The sequence below is a fragment of the Halichoeres trimaculatus genome, unplaced genomic scaffold (genome assembly GCF_033239565.1).
Source record: "Halichoeres trimaculatus isolate MK-OKI-2021-1 unplaced genomic scaffold, fHalTri1.1 fHalTri1_scaffold_5, whole genome shotgun sequence".
Lineage (NCBI taxonomy): Eukaryota > Metazoa > Chordata > Actinopteri > Labriformes > Labridae > Halichoeres > Halichoeres trimaculatus.
Window position 1 is genome coordinate 16,326,408 of NW_027437183.1, and position 15,842 is coordinate 16,342,249.

General features: G+C 40.6%; 1 protein-coding gene across 2 annotated transcripts in view; it reads left to right on the plus strand.

Annotated features, from left to right (window-relative positions):
• The first annotated feature begins 3,876 nt into the window (after positions 1 to 3,876).
• ntrk2a (neurotrophic tyrosine kinase, receptor, type 2a) overlaps positions 3,877 to 15,842 on the plus strand; it is a 97,703-nt gene continuing 85,737 nt past the window's right edge. For both annotated transcript variants that reach the window (XM_074671152.1, XM_074671153.1), the window contains exons 1-5: positions 3,877 to 4,545; positions 7,157 to 7,231; positions 9,103 to 9,174; positions 9,667 to 9,735; positions 10,302 to 10,450. In XM_074671152.1, coding sequence (XP_074527253.1) covers positions 4,283 to 4,545; positions 7,157 to 7,231; positions 9,103 to 9,174; positions 9,667 to 9,735; positions 10,302 to 10,450 — 628 coding nt within the window. In that variant the 5' untranslated portion in view covers positions 3,877 to 4,282. The remainder of the gene's footprint in view (positions 4,546 to 7,156; positions 7,232 to 9,102; positions 9,175 to 9,666; positions 9,736 to 10,301; positions 10,451 to 15,842) is intronic.

A 15,842-nucleotide genomic window follows, 5' to 3' on the forward strand; every position in this document is an offset into this window, starting at 1 on the left:
GGGATGGGTTTTTTCTGCAACATGATTTCATCACTTTTAAACTAAGCCATCAGGGGAAAAATGGGGATAATTGAAGTCCTGGTGTGATCACACAACAAAACACTGTGATGACACTTGAGGTAATTGTTACTGTAGCAATGGGGGACAGCGATCAGGTGTTACAAAAAAGAACAATAGGTGACCTACTGTGTGCTAGAATAGGTGGCGATGGTGAAATAATGATTGCTTAAAATGCACATCACTGTTTCTGCGTTTTACTAACATGTAAATATCAATCAAAAGCAGGCCACTGCTTTGCAAAGTATGAAGAAAGAATTTTTGAGTTAACATGATGTACGTCCATATGAGACATAACTATATCTTGTTAATTAAAAGAACAACAGTGATACTTATAACTTTAAGTTATGATATTCAAGGGATCTGTTTGATAGGGATCTGAGACTTTTGCTTTACTGAAGTCTCGATTAGCTTGTTCTATGACTACAAATCTTTCTGGATGTTTTGTTGGTGTGATGGGCAACGTCAACACCTCAATCATGCAATTTGTAGGTTTGTTGAGTGTAGTGGTGTGAGACTTGCTCATCATGGACAGCGTGACTTTTACAATTGATTGAAATGGCTGAAAAATGAAATGGTGCAAAAATAATGGACAGCTAAACTCGCAATGATATTAACTGCTAACCTGGTAAAAATCAACCCACTATCCCACAGCTGGGAAAACAAAAAAGGTGAAGAGGGAGGCAGAGGGTGACATCTGGACAAACCTACATTAAATCTGTGAGTTAGCACATTAGCATGAAAGTAAGCTTTTTCTGTCATGGTACTTATGCTAGCTACGGCATGCATGCAGCTAGCTTACAGGAGTTTCACCATTTTCATACAAATCTAGGATAGATCTATTTCAGCATAAGGATTTTATATCTGGAAGGGTATCTGTTCTGTTGCTACTACTTAATGTATGTTGCAAATTCACAGATACTTTTTGAGATGGCTTTGTTTGCTGCTGTTGTTAGTGGTTTGCATAAGATGACTCTATGTCCCTGTTCAATATGTTCACCAATTTCATTGCCTCGGCCATTGCTGTTGTAAATTTTTAAAAAAAGTCTCTAATGTACCATGAGTCAAAGTGTAATACTGATTTGTTTATACATGTATCAATCAATGGTGACAAGCAGCGATTGCTTCGCCAGCCCAATTTATCATCCTGACGAGACCTGCTGCATCACATAAAGGAGGCACGCCATCATCCACATAAACCATGAGCTCTTACACTTGAGTTTGCAGAAAAATTAAAGTTTCCAGAAGCTTTACATTATTATTAAACAGACTTGTTCTTAAACAGTGCTCTTAAAACCTTTCAGACCACTCAAGTGTTTTCAAAGTGCACTTTCAACCATTTGTTAATTGATGATGGAGGATACTAATATATGGAGGCCATAAATTTTAACTAATTCCATTCATAAACATTTTCACAACAATGATAATGCCACCAGGGACGATCATGGGTTTGGTGTCTTGCCTAAGAACTCATCAGCCTGTGACTATGGTAGATGGGTTTGAACCGCAGACCAACCAAATTATCTATCTCAAGAAAAAGAGAGATAATAATTCCTTTTAAACAGAAATGTCAGAAATTATCAGCTTCCATAAGATCTCTGTCTTTGAGTGTGTTGTTAATCATTAACATAGACCGATGGGTATTTGTGCAATAATGCAACCTAAAAATTAAAACTAAGCTACACTAAGAGAACAACCCAATGCAGGACAACTGGTAGAAGAAAGTCTGTTGTGCTGACCCAGGGGGTAAGTGTGACGACAGCACTGATTGTAAAAATATCAGATTTTGATAAGATATGAAGGAGCATTTTCCATCATATTCTGGGAAAAGATTTCAAACCTGTCACTCTTAAGTTTCAGTTATAAAGGAAAACTAAAAAGGAAACTATCCTTGGCAGATGTCTGACAAGGTACATTGGTGAATGTGTCATTTAAAGTAGAGAAACAGTGGTCCACTGTCTCAGTATGGATGTCACTAGTATGTTAGAACCGTGTCCCTGACAGCATCTTTTGTTTCTACGTACATTACACAGACCTGAAATTAACACATTAGATATGCTCCACACATTGCAGAGGAGGCTAAGTATGCTTGACATACTATAATATGCTGGCAGTGTTGAATTAGATACATCCTGAGTGATGCTTTGTCTGTGGCTGACAGACGACTCAAAGGGAGTGATTACGTGTTAAAAATGTCAAACCTGTAACACAGGCTACCACCTCTGTCACTTCTCTGGAGGACCACAGTGTAATTAGAATATTATGTTTGTGAGACAATGTTTTAATTGGTACGCCCACTCTGTTCAGTGCAGAGTGTGCACACCACTGTTTTTGAGGCAGGCATCCACCAGATTGGTTCTGACACAGACAGAGCTCCATAATTACACTGCTCTATTCAGCAGCACTGCCTGTGCGTCAGAGCAAACGTCACATTAGAGCTGCACATGGGGACAGGACATCAGAGGGAGAGGAGAGGAGAGGAGAGGAGAGGAGAGGAGAGGAGAGGAGAGGAGAGGAGAGGAGAGGAGAGGAGAGGAGAGGAGAGGAGAGGAGAGGAGAGGAGAAAGGAGATACTCCTCACAGCTGTGGTGTGTTGACATGGCTCAGAGGCAGATGTGCTGTCACCCTCTGTCTCTCACTTGCAAGGTGAAAGATGGATAAGAAGGACCTTTGTTCTTGAATGGATGTGCTGTGTTCAAGACACATCTCTTGTGCTGGACATACATCCAGCACTATGAAATCTATAGTGGCAGTGCGACTGGCATGCAGCCTCCACTCTGAGATGACACATTATTGATTCAGGTCTGCTTTGGCTGTGAGCCCTGTATGATTATGAAATATGGCCTAATGGTTTAATAAGGTGTCGCTTGGTCTAGTACAAGCAGGCTAAAGACTTGATGATTGGTGGTGACACCTTCTTTCTCCATGAGTCTCTTTTTGTGTCCTGTCCAGACCGTACAGCCACCTTTAGGGTGAAGCATTGATCAGTTCTGTTAACATAAAAAAAGATGCAATAATTATTTGTTTTGAAATCACTGTGAGTACTTACAAAAAGAAGAGAGTCATTTTTATTACTTTTTACTGTTATATCAAATATTTTCGAGTAAATGACGTGGAATATGGCTCTTGAGTAACAGCCTTCCCTCAGAATAAAGGCACCTTCACACAGCCTTGTTCCTCATTGATTAACTGTACACAGGTCTACTTATGAAACACCCAGCATAGCAACCAGATGATAATGATGATTATAATGATGACGACGGTGATGATGAGGTTGATTATGGCAATTAGAGCCCGTAAATTGATAGCCCCTTATATCTCATTTACACACATTACGTGAACCCAGCAAGCAGACAAATTAAATAACCTTTTTAAAGCAAGAGTCTCCTCCACCTCTCCCCCTCTTATGTCTCTCTCCTGTATGTCTCTGGGCATCAGACAAGGACGCTTACAGTCACACCTAGTTCACAGCTAAGATGAGGCTGGATCAGCGTCTCTCAGAGCATGCTGAACTCTAACCTCCTGACAGATCTGGAAGTGTAACAGAGAAATCACCTGACAACACAGAATCGTGGCACTGTGTTTAGGTACCCCTGAGGAGGGACAACCCCCTGCCCTGCCCTGCACCTGATCCTTCTGTGGGACCACTGTGTAAGCAGAGCAAAGTGGCTTTTCCCTTTACAGTGGGTGTGGGGGTTAATGAGCTCTCACTTGGTACATGATCTGCTTTGTTGATGCTGAGATCCGCATCACAGCCCTCATCCATCCGCACGGGGGAACAGCAGTGTACAGCTCTCCCATCCTGCCATTAATTCTGTATCATCCTCACACCCCCGACACCACGTCCACCACCAACACCCGTCTCATCCACTCAGAGAGAGGGAGGGAGAGAGGAGAGAGAGAGAGCGAGAGAGAGAGAGAGATCCTCCTTGGCACACACTCGTCAGTGTCTTAGTGTGATTTTGACTGACTGGCTGACTGACGGGGGATTCTGGAGGAAACACACCGGGACGGATCGACACTCGGGTTTTTCGCTGCCTTGTCTGTCACTGTTGTCACGGCCAATGGTTTTCTAATCCCACCGCCCGTCTGACCGCCTCACCATCGGATTCTTTACTTGATTCACTTCCCTCCTTGATCGGCTGAACCGGGGCTGATCCCAGCCACCCTGGGCCGTGGCCGTGGGGCTGTTCAGCGAGCCTTATAGCTGAAGTTGGCACCCGAGATGAGCGCCTGGAGACCAGGGAGCGGGGCTCTCTTCTCGCCGGGGAGAGGGTCTGGGTCGTGGAGGTGTTGCTGGTGGTCATGGTGGTGGTGGGTGATGGTAATCGGGGTGGCAGTGGGCTCGGGAGATTCCTGGATGTCCGCGGAGGCATGCCCGTACTCCTGCTCCTGTAGCAGCACCAGGATCTCCTGCGTGGACCCGGAGCGGGGCATCAGTGCTTTCCCGGTACTGAACGAGGCGGAGGCGGAGAACATCACCGACATGTGAGTGTCTTTTCACAGAAAGGACAGCCATGAATGCTCCTAAATTCTCCTTTTTCACACCCTGTAGAGACTGAAAGCAACACTTTACTTATGAAGGAATGCCATCCTTTACCCCTCCTTAGTTGGTGTCTGGAGCTGACAGACAGCCAAACCCGCTCTAGACTTTACATTTCTTTATAAAGTCTGCCAAAATTCAGAGGCAAATCACAGAATTACTGCAAAGATTAGAAATCCAAGTCTCAGAGATTATTTCGGCTTGGGTTCGGCTCTGACATGCATCGTGTGTAACCTACATTGCATAACAGACTCATTGCCATCATGAGGCACATCAGTCATTTCAGTACGAGCGTGGAGAGACAGGTCATTTAAAAATGAAAGCAGCTGCAGCTGATTGACTTTATTCTCACAATTAGCTCTCAGACAAAGCTCTGCCTGTCTGAGTGTGCATGTGTGCACGCGTGCGCGTGTACGTGCGTGTATGTGTGGACTGAGAGACACAACTGTCCAAATATTAGCACAGACACTTCCCAAAATGGCCATATGAGTGTATTTAAATGAACCACAGGCGGGGAGAGAAATCGATGTCAAAGTCAACTCACTGCTTGTATTTGGGAGGATAATAATTCAAGATGTCCCCAAATCTCACTGAAAAAATCAACCCAGTGCCATCTCTTAAAACGTCATCTGGCCTTGAAATAAATTGAGACACGTCATATCTGAGAGCAATTAAACAACAGCTTGAAAGAAGTCATTGCTGCACTATCTTCCTTGGCAGAGATAAACAGCCTTGCTGATAAAGACTTGTCTGGGATGAACTTGGAGAAGCCTTGGACGCTGGTTAAATGAGCCAGCAGTGAGGAGAAAGACACTGACTGGACGCTTGGCTAATGTAAACAGACAAATTACTGACGTCTAATCCTCTACGACCTTGCCAAAAAAACAGGGTGCTGAAGCAGGTTGAAATCCCCTTTTTGTCTGTGTGAAGTGGTTTAACGTCCGGTTTTTTGACACATGCTCTGAAAACACACAGAATGACAGGATTTTGATGTCAATGCTCATTCCTGTATGGCTGCAAAGCTGATAGTGTTTAATTGCTAATTTCTTTATCCTTTTGATCATGTGAAAAAAATAATCAGAAACATATTCCAGTAAATCAAGTATTTTTTTGAGAATCATGGGATGATGAAATCATAAAAAAAATTAAACACAAACCTAAATATTGTTAATGTAGTTTATGTTTGTGGGTGTTGGCTCCGTAAGATAGAAAAGTTAAAGAAATCAGAAAGCTGTCTGGCATTGCATCTTAAGAAATAAAGATAGACAATCTGTATTAAAAGAAATCACAAAATATCAAAAACAACTAAAACAGAGGTCACGTTAACCTCCTTGAACTCTAATACACGCACTGAATTAAACCTGCTCACATCACACACAGTCAGTGTTTAGTGATCAGGCTCTCCATCAGCAGTCCTACCCTTACTGTCTGTTATAAAGCATTCCTCTGATTGACACATCTATCAGCTGACAGTACACAATGATTTGTTGTTGATTCTCTCCCTTAAAACACCTGGTCAGAAATGAGCTGTGGTTTTTGTGTCTATATATTGAGTGAAAGTTTTTCTTGATGTAGCTTTTTGAGGATAAAGGGTTAAATTTAGCACGTCTCTGTCTTAAATCCACTGAAATATGCTGACATTCTGGGTCAGCTTCTTTAATTATCAAAGGGCATATAACACATTTTAGTCATGTTTCTTGTACAGTTGATTTTTCACTTCGCTTAACTTCTTTTAACGGGACAGGAAAAAATTAGAAAGTAAAGAGTGAGGGGTAGGGAAGACAGAGTGGATATGCAACAAAGGCACCTGCAGATTCAAAGCAAGGACGTAATGATTTTGTTGTGAGGTTTCATATGGTGCTTTAGACCCATTCAAGGCCACCAGGATAATCCTGTAAAGTATTTTTAGAGAGAGGGTGTTGTCCTTTCAGCACTGGCTTCAATATTTTGATCTAAATCGACTAAAATGCAGCTATATGAGTCCAAATTAAGACAGGACAGTTCCATCTCAAACTGTAAAAACAATCCCATGCAAATTAAGAAATCGAGCGAGATGAATCTTTACTTCTGGCACAAAAAAAGCATATTCATGACCTTGTGATTCGACCAAACAACATGTTCAATATCAGAGTGACAAAGAGCTCAGCCGTGACAGCTACAGCGTGTTCCTTCTGAAGGTGAGACGCTCTCAGACAACTGATCTCAGTGATCTGTTATTTGAAAAGTACATGTTGTTTTCTAGAAACCTGTTCACACAGTTACTCTCTTTGACTCCAGGGAGTTACTCGCAATCATCTCCTGTCGGCCCTTACCCTGGTTGAGTGCCTTGCTCAAGTGCAACAGAGTGAAAGAGGAGAGGACTGAATCTTTTTGTCAACCTCTGAAAAACTATAAACTCTCCCCTGCAGGGTCATTCATCAGTCCTCTAAGAGTTCACTGCTAATTTTGAACCCTAGTTATACAGGCTTATTATGTTGCTGCTGAAATGTTTCTGTGTACACTCCCCCTCCCACTTAACAAATGAGCCTTCTGACACACACTTGTATCTCCTGACAGCTACATCGCCAACCAGAGTCGCTACTCCTCTATCAACGACAAAGACCTGCACTCCTACAAGAATCTCAGGAACCTGTGAGTCTACAGCTTAAAACATCAACACTAACACTTCTTCACATGGTATATATTCAGGACTATTATCAAGAGATACATTTATCATGAACACAATTGATAAGTCACGTTTACGTGGCTGTTCCAGTGTTGAATTTTAAGGCTACTTGCAGGTAGTATAATTTTTCTTGTTGGAGTGCATTTGATCTGAAATATTATGTTTTTATGTTTTCCCTTCCTTGCTCTATGCAATATGCTGTGGCTTTAAGAGTGCCTCTGTATATGGAGCTATCCCCTGGTGTACCGTTTCCTATGCATCTGTGTCTCATTTTGTTCTTTAACCTCTACAGAATTGTCTACCAAGCAGCACTAACTTGCAACATAATCATTTGTTAAGTAGACAGCTAATTTTCCAGCCAATATCCCATTAGGTAGAGAGATGAATACAAAGCACGTTGCACACTGCAAGTGTATAATCTAATAATGTGGATGGACTGTAAACAAAAACACTGGAGCAAGATAAGTGTTAAAGCAAAAATCAAAGATGATGGTGGTTTTTATGTGAGACACACTACTCACAGTGATGTACTTTGTGAGAAGAGGTCCTGTTACTGATATTATGACGCTATGATGTTAAACAATAATGATTTATGAAGTCTTTACAAAGTAATTTTTTAAACCAACTCCTCATTTTAGATGATGATGTTTCACAGCCTCACCTCAGCTGATGGGGGTCACACTCTGTCTCACATGCATGGCGCTAGGAGGAGGCTCCTGACTCCTGAAATAGACTTCTCTGATAAGATGAGGTTTACTTCTTTTTAATTAAAAAAATAAATCAAAATGAAGCAAGTGCTTTTATTAGATTATGAATATAAAATGTATGACGCTTCACAAAAGCCAAATTCACCTGAAAAATCATATGACTGTTTTTTCATAAAAAGTAAGACATGCATTGTTTGTCATTGCTAAAAATGCTGCTGATCTTGGTATGCAAAATTAACTTTACTGAAATAAGAATTGACACATCCGTCTAGGCAGATCTTTTTTACTTTTTTCAAGCAATTGAGCCCCCCCTTTTTAACTTGCCATATCTTGAAATGAGACATTTATCCATTTATGCTGCTGTGGCACAGAGGCAGACTTGTGAATATGCCTGAACAGCAGCGCATGAGAATGTCCTTTAAATGAGACATTTTACTCGGACACAGCTGGATTAATGGATTGTAATCGTGGTTCAAAGAGAGATGGTCTATTGATGGCTATTCTTAATTAAAACAACTAAACTGTAAAGCCTTAAGTTCAGAAGATTTAATTAAAAGTCAGAGTTTCCAATCAAATGAAGCTAAGTTACCATAATGCTCAGCAGCTCAGTCTCTTTGCCTCGTTTGTTATGTGAGTCATGTTCACATTTCAGCGTTTTGTTATGTTTTATAAATCCTGGAGGGAATACTGATAATTGCATGTTAATTGCAGGGGATGTTGTCTGTTTTCTTTAAATGAATCCAGTTATTGTTTGAGAAGTTTTTCTTACCTTTATGAATTAACTGAATGAGCTGATAATTGTGTTCTTACTGTTTCTTTGTGTCTTTCACTGCACACAACAGACAAAGAGACAATGACTTGATGTTGTTTATATTTCATGATGCTGTTTTATAGACCTGATGATCATATGCATGCACTTTAGGTCATCAGTGTAAACCTGTGCTTTCAGCTTCAGCCAATTAAACTGTGTGCTCCCACTTTTTCCAACTGGTCATGTAAGAACAGGATTCTTGGTACCACATGCATCATCTTAGATGTTATAAAAAGAGCAGATCGTGTTGTTGAAGATGATGCAGCTAAGGTTAATTATTGATATCTGCTTCTGATAATGGACTTTTTTTGTGTGACAGAACGGTGACCAACAGCAGGCTCACGTATGTGTCAAAGCTGGCCTTCCAAAACAACATCAAGCTACAGTATCTGTAAGTCAAAACTCAGGGAGTACATTAAGGGTTTTTTAACATAAGGACCAAACAGTTAAAACTTAAGGTTTACAAAATGCTTCAATCATCAGTTAATTGTTGCATTTCACAAATGTTACTGTATGATATATTAGATAGCTGTTTAAAGTTAAGTAAAAAAAAAAAAAAGAGAAAGACAGAAAAGAAAATGTCAAAAATATGAAAAACTTTGACAGCTGAGAGTTTGATTCAAGTTCTGGCTGATTACAGCCTTTTATTGGCCTTGGTATCTTGTCAACATAATTAAAGTTTACTTCCTCTCATATTAATCAGATGTACTTCTAAAGGTTAGTGGTCACGGTGCTTGAAGGGGAAAACTTTTAATTAATTTAAACCTTTAATGACAGAACAATATAAGCTCAGTCATGCATGCAGGAATACGCTGCTGTGACATGAACCTTCTTCTGTGCTGATTTTCTGATCTCATTTTCTCATCTCTGGCTTAATTCACAGAAATCTAAAGGATAACAACCTGTCATCCTTGTCCTGGAGAATATTCAGACACCTCAACATCTCTTATCTGTGAGTTCAGAGCAACCTTCTCCATCAGTTCATTCTATCTGTTTATCTGCTCCTGCCTCTCTCTCTTTGGGTTACATCCCACTTTTCATCACACTGTGCAAGTTCATACTTACATAAAGCATCTGAAATGTCACCAATAGATGAGTTAGGAGGCTTGGAGTTTAGTTAACTGCTGTTTTCAATCCATGTATTTTCAGTGAGTGGATAAGAAGAAGATATAGAATTAGTTTGAATATAATACGTGAGTTTTTGATGCTATTAGAACTTTTTAGGTTTATGCTGGCTGTTTTCTCTTGTGTTTAGACTTTGTGCTACATTAGGCTAAGCTAAACTAAAATTCAACTATTGGTGTTGGCTTTATGTTTCACTGACAGAGCAGGAAATTGGATACGTTTACTCTTCACATGAAAATAAAGTTTTGTAATGTTAAACTCTTTCTGCAAGACTCAATAAGAGAGCAGTTGGAACATCGCCCTTTTCCCTTTCTTTGAACTATAGCCCCTCTTGTCTACTCCCCATTGTTTTAGAAAGTTGTCGACTTTGTGTGTGTGTTTGTGTGTGTGTAGGATCCTGTCTGGGAACCCTCTGCACTGTTCCTGTGAGAACATGTGGATCAAGCTGTGGTTAGGAGAGGAAGCAGACACTCAGGAGCTTCGCTGCATTGAGGATGGAGGAGGCCGCAAGCTGCTGTCCAGACTGAATCTACCTAACTGTGGTAAGGACAGTCTTACACACACCACACACACACACACACACACCCACACACACACACACACACACACACACACACACACACACACACACACACACACACACACACACACACACACACACACACACACACACACACACACACACACACACACACAAAGTAGGGGCCTGGGAAAGACATTGGCAGGCTGTAGAAGGGTGCAAAGTGCTGAAAAGCCTGCAGGAAAAACAGTAATCCGGCTGGTTTCCTCTACAAATTTCATTCTAAATCCCCAGTATGATTGTGTGTGTGTGTGCTCTCATGTGTTTTACATGTGTCTAACACATCTGTTTTTTTGTAACTGCTTAGTTAGCTTTAGTGGAGGACAAAGAGTTTTAAAAATCTCTTATTATAATGGCAAACATGGTAAGCGTTTTTACTGTTCTCAAGGGAAGCTGAGAGGTTTGACTGTTTGAAAAGTCCATGATTATAACATTGAAAGAATACAGTTTATGCATTAACCAAAGCCACTGCAGTACTCAGTGATATATACCTGCCAGTATGTGAGCCTCTTCCGCCTACAGCAGAGATGCTGCACAAGCTGTATTTCACTTACAGCACTTTGCTTAGCCCTGTATATTTTAATTTCCCTAGACACTGAGCTGAGGAAAAAAGCTACAATTTCTTTCACATGAGCAAGCAAACAAATGACTTAACAAATGCAGGTATGTATGCTCACATCCTTGCATTTCTGGAGGGTTTGAGTAGTGATTTGGTTTCTGTTGGGTGCTACTAGAAAGCCACTGATGCTCAAAGAGCTGAAATTTCCTCCATGCTGTTTGAATTCTTTTCTTCTAACGTAAGGGAGAACAACTTGTGAGATAGCTCAAGCGTTATTGTTGAATTGATGTCATGGTTGCGGGTATAGAGAGGTCACTGTAGCGGATATTGTGTAAAGACAAAGATATGATACAGAGGGGTGCACTCACATATAGATGACATCATGGGGTCTCAAAGATGCTGACTGGAGGATATTCTCTGCCTGTAGCAGTGAAATGAAGTGTTAGAAGACCATCTGCACTGTGTCTTATGGCACCTGTGACCTCTTGTCATGCAGCAGATTTCATTTCCTTTTGTTCTTCTCAACATATCAAAGCAAGGATTTATCATAGACTCTGGAAAAACTGCACAAACGTTCTGCCTGTAATGACCCAAAATGATTGCTCCTTGCTTGTCCCAATGAAACAATTTTAAAGATGCAATGAGTAAGACTTTTTTTTTTAAAACACTACTATAATGTCAAGCTAACCAGAGAGATAACCACACATTCAGTCCTACACAAACAGCCACAGACCGCAGACCTTTGATGTACTTTTACTGGAGTGTTAATCAAGCTTGGATGTATAACTGTCAGCAGATAGCGGACACTCCATCGCTCCCTCCTTCCTCTGCTCCACATTCTTCTTGTTTTTCATAAATTTCTCTTTCTGAACTCACTCCTTTTCAGAAACAGGCTCACATTACAGCTTAAACCGTGTCTGTAAGCCTCAGCCTGACCTGCTGTGACTCTCTGAAGGAAAATCTGTTCACACTTAGCCTGGATTTGTAGGTTTTTAAGAGCGCTAATCCGGCTAAAATTGACATTCAGTTATAATTCAGAGCTCAAGCTTGACCAATGCAAACAAATGAAGTACAAATTGTTTCTGCCTTTGGGGCAATAAAACCAGTCACATGCAGTTTTGTAACTAAAGAGAGAACATAAAGGAATCTCTGCAATATCCTAACATCATTTAGATGTTTGATATTTCTGTTGATAAAGTAACTGATCTGGTTATAAACAGCTCAGGGCAACTATGACGATCAAACCGTGAGTTAGATAGCAGCAAGCTAACAACGTCATTGATAACCCTATTGATCTGTCCCCTCTGCCTTGCCTCCATTAGCAGCAGTTATTTTTGGCATTAGCACAGTTAGAGCAGGGCCCCAGGAGAGGTGGGCAGGGGACCCCCTGGCAGGGTGAAATATGAGGAGGAGGACACGGAGCAGCAGGGGTGCCAAACGATGCCCTGGGGCTAACAGTGATACACCAAAAGACCTCTCAATCTGTCCCGGCTGCTGGCTTTTTGCTCTTTCTGTCACGTTTTCTGGGTGTCTATTGCTTCACCCTCCCTCAGACTCCCTCATTCCCTCTCTTTATTTCTAATTTTCCATGTCTGCCTGCTCACATGTGTAACTGTCTGTTCCCTCAGTCTGTCTGAGCAGAGCTGAGTGACATGTGTGGAGGGCACAAAGCAGAGGAAGTGCCCAATGATGCCCCCAGGCTGACACTGATCTCTCCGGCCACCCGCATATGCCCCTCACTGTCTGTTTCTCTCTGGACTGTTTACTGCCGAAGCTCCACTCCCAAAGGCTGGCAGGCTGTTTCTGCTGATGAAAATAACTACTCTGCTCTCCTGTTTAATTTCCAGCCTCAAGTTGTAAGATCACCTTTTGACTGGTCTTGTTGATATGATGGTCAAGAAGTTTGAGGTCTTCAGGGATCATACATCAAACGTCTTGCTAAATATTTTTGTTTTTTTTATGTCCTTTGGAAAGGACAACTTGACACTAAGGATAGCAGAGCCACATTGACCTCATGTGAGGGGCAGCCTCTGAAAAAACAAAATAATATGAAGACAGTTACTGGAGTTCTTACAGTCGCTTGCTGAAGCTTGAACCTTGTAAAAATGTCAAACTTTACAGCTGAAATAAAAACTAACAGCTGGTGTAAATAAAACAGTTGTTTTGTGATCAGCTATTATCTCTATTCATGACAATGACACAAGCAGCAGTTTTTATATGACCCATTCGTTAAAGTGGGAATAATCCTTGAAGTGATGAATAAAAGAGGGTGTGGTTGCTTTGAATGAGCTGTCTGCAGGGTGTCATCTCAGTAGAGTTTGAACCTGACTCCCCAGCCATGTTTGTGTTCATGGGCAGAGCAACGCTTGTTTGACTGGGGTGGCCAACAAGGGCACAAGATCTTCTAAGATCCTCTGGTAGATCTGTCCCAAGGTCTGACCTGAAGACCAAGGCAGGGGTGGCCAACCAGTCAGAGACCAAGAGCCACAAAAATGATTGTGGTACTACAAAGAGCCACGTCACACACGGGGTCTTACAAACGCACTTCCTCTCACACATAAACAAAATGACAAAATGAAAATCAAATCATTTCCAATTTTCAAAGCAAGATTTACTGTGTTTGTGTGTTTAAATTTGTGTTAGAGAAGAGTGACTGAAACTTAAGTATCGATCTGTGCAATCAATCAATCTTTATTTGTATAGCATCAAATCATAACAAATGTTATCTCAAGACACTTTACAAAACATTTACAGGTCTAGACCCGTAAATGTTAATAAAATTTTATTAGCAGAAACCCAACATCAAGATAAGGAGTCTTATCTTATCTTAATCCACCAAGAACACCCAAACGTTGATCAATACTGATCTTGTTGGCATCAGTATATCAATGTTTTAGATTGAGCAGCACACTACTACTCATAACTTTATATCACTATATATCACTATATATAGTTTTATATATATATATATATATATATATATATATATATATATATACACACACACATATATATTGTTATTTATTTATTTATGAATGGAACGAAGAGCCGCCCACCAAAAGGCAAAGAGCCACATATGGCTCAGGTTGGCCACCTCTGACCTAAGGGGATAGGACTTTTGCTGTCAGAGCACCAGCACTTTTGCCCAGCCTGCCAGAGGAAATGAGATTGGCATAGTCAGACTTCGTTTTATATCAGCTCTCAAAACTGATTTCTTACTGAAAATTTTTGATTCTTGAACATAACAACAACTCAAAATATGATAATGATAAACAAACGTAATAAATTCTGAAATGTAATAACTGACCCATTGTAACAACTTTTTGCCAGTTGGTTGGTTCGTTATTACATTTTTTCCCCTTTTTTTAATACATTTTGAGCTCAGAACTTTTGTAACATTATTGACTAGTTAGTACATCTCAGGCTTTGTTACATTTTTTATTACATTTTGGGTCATTGTTACAATTCAGGCTCTAACAATGCTGAAGATAAGTTGCAGTTGCAGCAGTTCAAAGTCATTTCACGTCAGTAATAGTTACAAACAAAAAGAAAATATGCCTCAGTCAAACTCAAAGAAAGCTGCAGACGCTGCTATTTAGCCCAAGTATAATTTTTATCATTTGTGGCGAGGCCTCTGACGAGGTAAACAGCCGATCATAGGGAAGGATATCTGTGCAAACAATCAGATTTTTAAGGTGAGGCATAGTCACCTTCAGCCCACCTTGTCACCTTGATGTGATCATTACTGAAAAAAACACAACATGACAATGGTCAACATGCAAAAAAAAATTTTTTCTCAGTGTGACTTCACCTGTCTTGTTCACCTCTATGTCAGTCTGTCACCTTTATCTGTAGTGACTGTTAGGTTTCCACAGTCATCCAGTTCTGACTGTTTCCTGACTGTTGTTTAAACACATTATCTCTTGGGAATATACTTTGGTGTAGGTGTCAATTTTCATATCCGTGTATGGATAAAACTTTCTGTGCTCTTTCAGTGTAGATGTGAAACACAGGTGCAGCACGTAGGCTGACATGTGCAGTATATGGCAGCACAGGCCATGAAAAAAACACTTAGAGGCCAGATGGCTCCTCCTGTGTCTGTGGGTAGCAAAGCTAAACACACATGTGTGAATCTCTTTTAGAGGCTACAAAAGGGAGACCACACATTTGCTGAAAAGATAACAAGGAACTAAACAAGTAACAAAGGCTGCAACCCTCTCACACAAAAGTGAGAGTGCACAAAGAAAAATCAGCTTTTTTCATGTGTAAGACTGATTAGGGTCATGTCTTGACTTGTGTTATTGACATTGTAAGGTTTTAAAATGTTGATTTTTTATTATACGAATGATGAACATGAGATTGATTTTACGAAAATTAGATGTTAGTAAGGTCCTAGTCTTGAAAATTTACTTTAAACCTTGTGTTAAAGTATTACATTGGCAAAGGTGAGCCAAAAAGCTGAAATGTAGCACAATCTGATTTCATAGTCAGAGCAGTCCAGCTGACTACTTGACTGACAAGATTTTTAGACAGAAAATCAATAATCTATAAAGGATTCTGGGTCTTGATGCTTCCCTGCCCGCATGCCTTCCATCTCTTTCCCTATTTCTCTGCCGTCTATGAGCAGAAATCATTTGGCAAATCCCTCACATAATGCACTGACAGTCTGCACTGTGCTCCAACAACAGAAAAATACAGGAGCAAACTCAGGGATGGATTTTGTGTATTGTCACTGTGTTGCAGATTTCATTCTCTCACTGCAGTGTGTTTGGTAGCCGAATGTCTCTTTTTCTCT